At 35.3% G+C, this 12,046-nt stretch overlaps 1 protein-coding gene across 1 annotated transcript in view; it reads right to left on the bottom strand.

The window, feature by feature from the left end:
- LOC105197742 (proto-oncogene tyrosine-protein kinase ROS) overlaps window positions 1-7,135 on the bottom strand; it is a 36,580-nt gene extending 29,445 nt beyond the window's left edge. Inside the window, 1 exon segment of the mRNA XM_039454691.1 lies at window positions 5,910-7,135. Within this exon segment, the coding sequence (XP_039310625.1) occupies window positions 5,910-6,062 (153 nt within the window). The 5' untranslated portion in view covers window positions 6,063-7,135.
- Between the last annotated feature and the right edge of the window lie 4,911 nt (window positions 7,136-12,046).

Here is a 12,046-nt window from a genome sequence, read left to right as displayed (position 1 = left end):
AGCGATTGATCTTGTCATGTATTTCAAAACATTCCGCTTGCTTTTATAAGAAAATATTATCTTCTTCATAGTCAAAACTAGACATATACACTTTGCTCTCTTCTACTGGGTTATCGTTACATTCCTTTTTAATTTAAACAAATCCTGGGAAACTTGGTGCCAACCGCTTCCAACTGACGTCATCCCAATTAAAACGCGTATATACATTGACACATATTCGTGACCAGTCGCCAGGACGGTTTCGAGCGGGTAACGAGTGGCAACTGATGTTTTTAACTTAACTTCTGGCCTTAGAGCCAATTAATAAAATTGGGCAGGCGTCTCACTGTGCCGACTCTCATCCTTCTTCTTGGATATTTCACAAAAGCTTTTGTTATTCGCGCACTTTCTCCTCGACTCGGGAAATTATTGACTTCCAATTCTTCTTATCTCGTCAAATGAGAAAGTGTTTATACAAAATATCTTTATATGGAGTATAAGTCGATTTCTCTCGTATATCTTGCGTTAGAATAGTAATGTGGATGATCGAGCGCGTCACGCGCTCTGGATTTGCGTCACGATTAAAGGTGAAATTCACATGATTATCGATGCGCCACGAGGCGAACCCCGTCGTTGTAGGTGAGAGGATGTGGCCGGCAGGAAGTTCATTGTATATGGCTACACATATAATGTTGCATGCCGGACGATCCTGCATATTCGACGTAACATCAGGCGCGTCGCGCGAGAATCCGGGGAATCTTGTTCAATATGCCGTATTTTGAACATAGGAGTGCGTTACTTGCCTTCCTTTTATGCTAAAATATTCCCAGTAAACAAGGTGACGGTCTTAAGGACGTCTTAATAATGTCTGAATGTCAATAAGACAATAAGACATCATTGACACGTCAACTAATGTTATTTTGTTTGCTGGGTTACTTCTTAGAATTATTTTTCCAGAATTTAAATTATCCAGTTTAAAAAGTCAGGATTGATTAATTATGTTACGATAGTTTACGATAGTATACATAAAAAATTAATTTATTCTTAGCGGAAGATTAAACATATAAATTAGTAATTTAAACAGCAGGCTATAAAACAACAAGCTTCCAATATTAACTTGCAAGTTAGTATGAAAGTAAGCAAATGTAACAGGAAATATCTTAAGTAGTATAATTTTGACAGTTCTTTCCTACGCAGTGAGCATGTAATACGCAATAATTACATAAACAAGATAAACATCATATCATCATTTAGATGATTCTTGCGTTTTAATAGTTAGTATTAACTGAAATTGTTGGCAATAATATTTTTTATATTTTTAAAATATTTAATTATAACAGTTGTTCTAAAAATATATTTATTTTTAATTTTTACTTTTTTCAAGATATTTATATTTTAATTTTTGGATGAGTTTACATTTTTTAATTAAATTGTTTTGTTTAATATTGAGTAATTTTTTAATTATAGTTTGATTGACTTCTCTTAATTAATTAATTTTTTAATTATAAAATAATTAAAAATTTTTTTTACTCTCTTGCGCAGTAATTCTATTGATATATCTCTGTTTTGATTAGTTATCTCCATTAATATTACAACGTATTCAAAGTCTGTGTATTAAACAAATCATGTATTCCGAAAGCAGCAACAAGAAACGATAAATTATTTATTACGTTAAGTAAGAATTATCGTACTGATTCCAGATTAGGAGACGTCAGGGCCGACGCTGAAGAAGTGAAGACGGCTAAAAAAAAATTCCTCATGGATGTTATGCAAGCTTAAAGGTTATCCTCTAAACATCACCCTGGCAGATAAGAAATTTACTATACGTATATTTAGTACGGACACCCGTTTTTGTGTCGTTTTTAACAGATGAGACTGCTTTACAAATCTTAGATTGTCAATATGTCTCGACATTAAACAACATAAATTATGTAAACTTGTTTTGTATCTCAAGCAGGAAAAAAAATATTCTCCTCTAGACTTAAAGTTTCTTGTATAAAAACATATCAGCATAATTAAAAATTTTATAATAGTGCAAGCACTGCAAACAATATAAGAATATAGCGTAACGTGTAATTAAAAGATGCTATATTTATTCACATTTATCACAGAGGTTAAATGTTTGATAACTTAAAGATTGTATAAAAAATTTATTTTATACACTATACATTAATCTCAAAATGCTCTTTGAAGGAGCGAGTTTTTTCCGGTTTGCAGTTTTTCTTTTGTGTTACATTGATCTTTTAATTGCTACAGACAGAAATTAAATAGGGATTATAAAAATCAACGCGGCGCTATAAATTATTACATGTTCTACCTGCGGGAAGAAACCGTTTACTGGACGTAAACCGTTATCGCATGACGAGCTTTTCCTTGATCATTTGAAAAACAAGGAAGGAAAAATGATTAGTAAGAGAGTGAGTTATGTACCGCAGATAAGAAATCGAAGAAAGTGATTTTTTTTTGGATCACGCTTCTCCCTTTATCTAGCAGCGGCGGAATAATTGATTCGCTAGCGCGCGGACGAAGGAGGATTGTGAGAGTTCGATGACTTATAATATCGCGCAACTGTCATAAGACAAATTAGTAAAAATTAATTCTTCCGTCAATTTGCGCGCGGTCAGCCTCTGTTCCTCGCGAGTGATCGATAAATTGCGAGTATCAAAATTGCGATAAATGATTAAGAATTTGCTTAGATGCAATCATTAAAATTACTTTACTTGCGATCATGAAACATTATTTCTCACGCAATTAATTTTTTCGATAATTAGATAAAATATGTTTTTAGTTTAATAGTAAAACTTATCTTTAAGATAATTGTTACACATTTCTTCTTATTGTTACTTTTTGTCAAAATAATACAAAATTATAAAAAAATGTTCATCTTATTTGATATTATTGTATAAGGGTGACGCATGAGTGAGAAGAGATTTCACTCCAAATTGCACACAAAGTTGAGCAATGATCGAATACCAGAAGGCCCGTTGGCGGCGATCTTTTTGAGGAGAGTTAAATTGATAATTGGTACCAATTCTGTTCTCCTCAATTGTCAAACGCATTGATTAAAACCTTTTTCATGCCGAGGCCTTTCGCATGCAGTCGCAATGAACCGGTTTACTTTGCTGCTTGAAAGCAACAAAATGAAAGTACCGTTAATTACTATAAATATATATTTTCTTCAACAAAAATTGAACGTATAATAATTGGCAGGAAATAACTTTTATTCAAAATTTTCAATATTAATTATGTCAGAAAGCGAATGTGCGTGTTGTAAAAAAATAATATACTATAAAACTTTTTAAATAAAAAAAAAATTTTTTTTTAAATTTTATTGAGACGTTTCTATAATACATAATCTTCCTATAAATTAATAAGATTATGTTAGAAAGATTTGTTGGAAAGGTGAATAAAATATAAATATTTTCAGATAAACTTTTAGGCTCGAGCATAGAATTTGCGGTGCGCGATACGACACGCAATCGATCATAATTCATGTAATGAAGAATAATCCGAGTCGGCGAAGGCGGCGCGCGAAAGAACGACGTTTTCGTCCTTCTCCGTAAGAAAGGGATTAGATGGCCCTGTATCCGTTACGTGCTCGTCTTTTATCCTCGACGCTATGCTTATGGGCTGCCATGATGCGCCGTCGTGTAGTTAAGTTAATTAATGAATGGTACAGTCGGGCTGGAGAGTGGACTTAAATTGATACGTCCTTCGCCGCTCGCGCACAGCCATTTTCGTGCCGCCGTCCGTCGCTCGGCTCGTAGTTGGGGATGCTTAGGACGGTATCAAAGTGCATTCGATACTTATGCTTTTGCTTATCCTCAGCATTTTTGGCATTGTTTTACTTCATTTTCAGCTTTGAGAAAGATAGAAATTCAACGTAGAAGGTAGAAATTTGTAGAGAAAGAATCACTAAAATAAATTAAAAATATTCTGTGTACTTTATGAATCGACATATTTGTTGTTTCCTTGTCAATATTTTTGCTTAACTAGTGTAATCGATTGTTATAGAATACTACAACGTATCTATATGGAAGGAATGATTTTGCTGAAGCATTTAAAAAATTTAGCCAAGAACTCTTATGAAAAAATCTACAAAAATGCGAAAAAATTGTTTATATATTGTTAAAAAAACTGCAGCTCTTCAATAATATACTAATAATTTCTTTTGTATACTTGTAATATTTTTCCGTATGGGGCAGGTTTCAAAATAACTTTGTTATAGATTATCAAACTAATTATAAAGAGAAGCATGACAAGGATTGCTGCAAAAAAATTTAACTGTTCTAGCAATCAATTTGAATGTTCTATACAATTATTTTAATGGATTAACAAAATTATTCTTGAAATCAAGATACATTTTTAAATATTTTAGCAAAAACTGTTCTTTCGGAACTGTATACTTTTGCTGAGAACAGTGAGTCGTGTTCAAATACCTGCGAAACGTGAAGGAATAGAAATATCAGAGTTCTATAAAACCTAAGCATGTCTATTTGACGTTTCTTGCACTTCCGACAAATTAACAATTCGAAGGGAAAAATTGCGTCAAGGATACGCATACGTGCGTTGCATCGTCAAGGAATGCAACTAGGTCGCCGGTGCGATTCAATCAACTCACCGACATAGATTTCGAGAATCGTGAACAACGCCATGGTCTTTAAATATTCCTCATTAATTAACACGTCGCGTCAACGATACTCGCGCTCGACGTGAAAGCCGATTAGATGGCAAGCATCTGGTGAACACGCAAAGCGTCATTATATGTCTATCGAGAAAATCTCTACAAAGTTCAAAAGTTTACCTATTTGCAATAACGTGATTAAGAAATTTATATTTTTATTAAAAAAGAATTGAATTACATATTTTTCAAGGAATATAAAGCAAGAATTTCAAATTATTTTATTAAATTAGTAAAAAGTTATTTTTATATATCATGTGTTATTTATATACATTATTAAATATATATAAGCACGTATAATATTTAAAATATTTCTTCTAAATATATTCAATTATAATTATATATAGATAATATATAATATTATATGAGAATAATTTTCTATTAATTTAAGGAGTACTATAAAAAGAATGTAATCTTGTTAGTTCTTCCAGATAAAATAAAATGATTTGAAATAAAGTAATTTATTGATTGCGTGTCATATTCATTATTGTTATATTATTATTAATGTTAGATTGGAAGAAACGTAATCACGTTTCAAGCACTGTAACGCGCATTTTTACAACAAGACAGTATGAGTGTGATTAAAGATAGTTATAAATAACACTGATACAGACGCACAACGAAAAATTCCATATAGGCCAAAAACGTCGTAGTCAGTTCGTAATCGTAACATTGCAGTTTATCGGCTATCCATTAATTTTGATACGCACTGCAGACTGAAGTCAAGTAAATAAACTATCACTTCGTTACCAAAATTCGTCAGTTGATATCGGTTCTTATTTTGCTCGTGAAAAAGTACGCTCGCTCCTTATCTCATTGAAGGTAGATACACTCCACAATAGAATACGCAATTTGAATGTGACAATAACTGCGTTCAGCAGAGAAAACAGCTTTGCAACTGTTGTAAGATTTTTTAATACAATACGTCTTTTACCCTTAGATTTTTACCAGTTCTGAATGCATAAACCAATCATCTTAAAGCTTTTTACAACAGTGGCAAAGCCTCTCTTTCTGCTGAACACAAGCATTGCTTCGTCAATATTTTACGTAGCGGTAAATGAAATCGACGACAGCGCTAAGAATTCCATTTCTATAAAACGCAACTTTTATCGGAAGGAAAAGTTAAACTTTCCCTAAACTTCTTCGTCACGACACGTAAAACCTTTTAGCATTATTGGATTTTGATAGTGTCAACTGTTTACTCGCACCCCAATATTTAACTCGTTATCGCGCGAAGGAGATTTCCTACCTGTGTGAGGTCCAGGTTGGGGCATTTGGAAGCGCATTCCTCCTGAAGGCTGGCCGGGACGGCGGAGTCCTCCAGATCCTCCGGCAGGAGCGCGACGGCCGCCCCTGCCAGCACCAGCACCCTCAGCAGGAAGCATAATCCCGTTCCTAACATAATAATCCCCTCCCCCCCAACGGATCCTTGCGCACGATCAGCTTCCGCGCGATTCCCGATCGGCGGTTCAGCTACCGATGGTCATCGCTTCTCTCGCTCCTCTTCTCTACGATCCACGGGACGCGCTAATCGAAACGGTGCCTCCGCATGATCCCTCGGCGAGACGCGTCGCGACGCCCGTCGTCGTTACGTCACGTGCCGCCGCGGGGTCACGTGCCGAGCGATCGCATCAGTAGGTGCGTCGGAGTTGCGACCAAATTGGCCGCTTCCGCTGAATATCCGGAGAAGAATGGAGGCGACGCGACGCCAGGCGTCCCGGGGGAGCGCGCGTTCCGCAATTATCGCGAGTAAATCCGACGCCGCTGCCGGATTATTTGAATAATGGAAACAATGGGATCCAGCGCGAAATATTTCACGCGGCGGGCACATGCGCGCGTACGTCGCTGTCAATTTTTCTCGTTATCGCAGAGAAACTGTTTTCCATGCGCATTTATCTCCCGATGTTGTTCTCCCAGGCTTTTCCACGCGATGTCTCTCACGATCGAACCGCGGAACTGCTGATAAGCAAATAACCGCGGTGTTTCTCTCGATGAGAGCCGATGACGCGCGTGCATCCGGTGGCAATCCGAAGGCAATAGTACACGCTAATGTAATCAGTCCTCTCCAGGCGGTTCCTTTCAACGTTCGATCGGCAAAGAGATCGAGCGATAAGCTCGAGCGATCGTCGCTGGAGCAAACTGCGTCGTTCAAAAAACTTTGTCTTCGCGATACCAGGCACAAAGTCCACCTTGATCGACTTCAGCACTGCGAAATGTTCTCTGTTCCCAAAACGTCGATCCTTTGCGGAGATCGCAGGATCCTCCGGCCACTCGTTCTCTGCGACTCGGGCGCAAATTTACCATCAACTTCGCGTGGATCTTTATCGCACTTGTCACTTCACGGAAACGCGTGATTGTTGCAATCGTTTTTCTTTTTTTCCTTTTTTATTGCACGCGCGCTTTGAAATACACTGTTCATTCCTCGTCACGGTCTGTGACGTTCGCGTCACGCGGTTCGAGCCGAGCGGCGCGCAACGCGATCGCGCTGTTCGTGGCTGGCGAGCATAAGAGCAACTGACTCCGAATGGCCACTCCAGAGTCAACCATCCCCCACCATGCCGTGGGGCACCCTTATCTGCGGTGCACTCCGGTTGCGACCAATTCTCCTCGGCGAAGGTACCCCGCGCTCTGAGCGCGCGCTTCTTCTGTGTGGGTGCCGGAGACCGCAAGGGAAGACCGATCCGGAGAGGTCCGTCCCTTGGTGCGGTACCGACTACTGGCTGGCTGGTCAATTGGCAGATTGACCTGTTCTTACAATCCTCGTAAACTTTCATTCATCCGTTCGCACGTGCCGCTAGTAGTCAACGGCCGATAGTCATCCTCGGGCATTTCGAGATGCTTAACGAACGTTCGTAATTATAAAACATTGCGGGAAACGCAACCGCAAAGAATGCTTTGATCATTCGGCTCGGTGCATTTACACTTTCGACAGGGCCACATTTTCATATGTCAAAAGCAATTTTAAATCAGCTTTAAGCCTTCAGGAACGCTATCGTCTCGTCATTACAATTTCTTTTTTTACTGATTTTATTTTAAAAAATCTGTCTGTCGATATTTTATTTATTTTTTTTGCATAGCCTTCTTCATGATAAAATAAACATTATATTTCAGTGTTTAATACTACTGTACATACTTCTCTGTTTCTTTTGGTTCTTAATCCTTAAAATTCGTTTTATCACTTACACATCACACGTATACGTGATAAAACGTCGTATACATGTTATCATAATAAATGTAAATAAATAATTTAATTATAAAATATTAAAAATTGTTCCCTTTCTGCCAATTCGCAGTATATAAATGCTTCTTTTGTAGCTAAATGAATATATGTAATGCAAAATAGATTTTTTAGAAAAGCTTTTCAAATATTTGTTGATGAACACTAATGCTTTGAGATAATATTTAACGCCACGTACATTTCATTGCTAAATGGAAAGTTAAGCAACTTTCGTTCTTTAGTCTATATCGTCAGCGGTAAAAAGTAAATTTGAACGAATGTCAAACGAAATTCTTTCGTATGGACCCTTCAGAGAAGAATGCTCCGAAATGTCTTTGACACCTAGAACTTGTTAATGACATCCCTTGAGCTCTGAAAGGAACCGAAGCTAAAACAAAGTCATTCTCTTCGAAGAGAAGCAACCGGTTCAGTGTGCCATTTTCATACAGCGCATCTGAGAAATGTATATAAAAGATACTAAATTTAATAAAAGTATTTTATATTATATTAACTGAAAATATAATACGTTGGTCCCTCATGATTTTTTTACATGGTTAAGAATTATGTAATTGGAATCTCTGCCAAAATAAAAAAATACTCTAGAGAAAAACTCATGTTGTAAAATATTTATTTCACACATTTGCATAAAAAACACTAATAATGAAAGTTAAGAAAAATAAATTTGTATTTTATATGTCGTAGCTGTACTCAATATTATACTCCAAAGCGGTTAATGTAATAAGTAAAATTTTTTGGAACAATCGAGTAAGAACTTGCTTTGTTAATATATAATAATTTTAATAAATACCATAGAAAGATATGTATTTCTGATCGCGTGAAAAAGATCGTATAAAACTGAGATCGCGTATAAAAGGTATGGCGCAAATCGAGGGATCAGTGTACTTTCTTCTTATTCATTGCTTTTAACGCGCCTAAGAGAAAAAAGTTAACGTATTAATTGTCAGTGAATTCAAGTTCAGTCTTGCGCTTTTGCGAACCCTTTAGCTGTCATCGACTGTTATTCTTGTGAACTTGTTTGTTAGCCGTGAGCTCATCAAAATGGTGATTCATTTCGACAGATTAAATCTGCGGAGGGCCTGTATTTGTGATGCCATTGTTAGCGACGCGACGCTTCTTTCTTTGCGATGACCCGGAGAGACTAAGGTTCTTTCAAGAACGTGCATACATTACTGATTCTCGACTTGTATATCTTATTCCATACAGCACAGACCATTGCAGCAATATTACTATGTTACAAATTGCAATGTAATATTGTAAAAACATTAAATTGTTGAATGTTAAAATAATAATGTTTTCTCAATATTGAATCTATGTTTATTTTTTTAGATTGATTGTTAATGTTGCTGCAACGTTGAAACAACATTGAACAAATTATTTTTATTTTATTAAATTAAATGAAAATTCTAAGAAACGTCTAATAATTGAATGATAATGACACATAATACAATTAAATTATTTTGGCGATTGTTTTACTCAATTATATTTTTAAAAGCGTACGTAACAATTACAAATTGTTAAATAAAAAATTATAACATTGATATTGACGTTACTCTTAATTGTTTATTGCAATATTCTTTAAGGGGATTTTTTATTTTGTCACATGATTTTTCAAAAAATTTTTAGAAATTGTTTTTAAAAAAGTGGGTAAACATTTTTAGAAATTACTTTTGTCCTCTACTTATTATTGCTTACAAATTTATTTTTTATTTTTTTAAAGTAAAAAACTAAATAAAAATACAAAAGAATTCTCAAGAATTAAAAATAATAACATTTAAAAAAGGCTAATGAGAGTCAAATGCGGTTCTTGATGCACAGTTACAATTTATTTAAAAAATTATAAACTATATTAAACCTAAATTAAACTAAAAAAATATAAATAATAATATATTAACAATATATCTATTTGACTTTTGCACGGTTCATCGATAATTTCGGATCTTCCAGTGGATTAAAATTAAAAACTATTTCCGACGACAATCAAAAGTTTTCTAATTAAAATAACGTTTGATTTTAATTTCAGTCCATTGGGTGATCTGGAATCGTTACTGGTAAAATGTATTATTATTAATAAATTATTCATATTTTTATTAAATAAAAGAGGAAAAATCTTTCTTCAAACAAATAATAAATAAAGTACAAAAAGTAATTTTCAGAAATATTTACTTACGTTTCTAAAAAAAAAATTCTTAAAAACCTTCTAAAAATTTATAGCAGCAAAGTAGAAAACCCTTTTAAATGAACGTCATGATATACACCGAACATTAAATGTAATAGACGGAATATTATGCAGAGACACGCAGAGGTGCGACAAGACAGAAATTTTCCAATCTAGAGACCGCTGCTAACGAGGAAAGCTATGCGATACGAATGCGAGTCGGTCTTGTGAAAAAGTCCAACTTAGATCTGCGTTAACGTCTTAACGCGTTAATGTCTCGAGCGCTGCTTGACTTCGCGACAGACGGAACATGTGCGAATTCTTGGTCTAGGTACGTCATATAACTGCCGCGTACAGAAATATGTCTACATTATTTGTCTACATTGGGATTTTAATGAGTTAAAAGAAGATCTCCCACAGAAATGGATAGCACTTCCATTAACAATCATTGATTACTTATCACAGCAGATTAGGAATGTAACATCACTTGTTAAATTGCATCAATTGCAAGTTAACAAGCGATCTATGCACTACAAGTGTTCTTTACAGCATAGTTCAATGTAACAATTTTTGTCAATTATTACTTAGGCTTTTTTAACTCTTTATAATCCAATTTGTTGCGTTACAAAAAATTATATATTTTATTATTAAAAAATGATATGTAACTTTGAAATCACAATGAGTAATAAAATACAATTGCATGTGCAAGTGCAGCATATATAGAAAAATAATATAATATAATAATAAAATGTTATACCATTTTTCTCAGTTGTGGGGACAAAAATTTAATTAAAATTATTTTAGCAACTTACTCATATCTATATGTAAAGAAAGGAAAATTTACTTAACGAGATTTTTCTATCAAAAGATATTCTGCTGTAATAAAGTGGCTATTCAAATTATTATCAATCATTAGCGACAGCAAGATTTTTATAACTGGATCAAAAGCAGGATAATTTTTCTGGCGAAGGGAAAGCGACGGAGACCAAGGTAACAACATTAGCTTTTCCGTCCAGCACGCGCGGTAGGATCGAGCCAAGTAGAACGGATTAAGGATATAGCGTTTGTTGTAGGTGCATAGATCACGATGATGAGCCGTAACGAGTGCGTGTCGAGCGAACAGCAGGGCGATACGCACATGGGCATGGGGTACGGACCCGCACGTCCGTACGACAGGAGCGCAATCCGAGTACGCTCGCGCTCGCGCGATCGGCCGAGCGAGTTGGAGGTCGGAGGTGTATATTGGCCATTTCCGCAGGAAGCCCTAGGTAACCTGTAACCGCCATTGAGTTTCCAACTGAACGTGCCACGGATCTGTGCTATCTCGTCTCATAACGCGATGCGTGCCTGCGCTCTTTAGATCTACTCGCGCCTCGCGCCCCCGAAACATTAATTCTCGTTGATCCCCCGCTACCGATCTCGTACCCGATCTCCCGACCTTTCCACCGAGGCTTGCAGGAACGAGTTAATTCCTCCCGGTCGACGATGATTGGTTCATTCTCGATTTAGAGGCAGCGTCCTTTTCATAGATATTTAAAAAAATGAAAAAAAAGAGATAGTTATCTATTAATACGTGTAAGAAAAATATGGCAAGCCATTTTACCTTTTAATAACATAACAGAAATGTTCTCTAATATTAACGTTTTAAAAAATAATTGTCTCAAAAAATTATGAGTTTAAATGAATAATTAAAATTTATGTCAAAACATAATAATTTTAAATGATTTAGTATCGATATTTGTGATTGCGCACCTTTACTCGCACTGACTCTCACTAGCCTGTTTTCTAATCAATAATTGTATTTAAATTTCGAGAGTTTGGACTAATTCATATAATAAATTATTATTGCAACATAATAGAAATACAGAATTATTTTTATGTTGATACATAATTTTAATTCATGGAATTATTATTACGTTTTCATATAATTTTAGAACTAGAAGTCGTTAAACTAATGCATTAAAATGAAATATTTGTAATTACTCGATCAATG

The sequence above is a fragment of the Solenopsis invicta genome, chromosome 10, assembly GCF_016802725.1.
Source record: "Solenopsis invicta isolate M01_SB chromosome 10, UNIL_Sinv_3.0, whole genome shotgun sequence".
Taxonomy (NCBI): domain Eukaryota; kingdom Metazoa; phylum Arthropoda; class Insecta; order Hymenoptera; family Formicidae; genus Solenopsis; species Solenopsis invicta.
The sequence above is the reverse complement of the archived record's forward strand: the minus strand, read 5'-3'. Positions and strand labels throughout refer to the sequence as shown.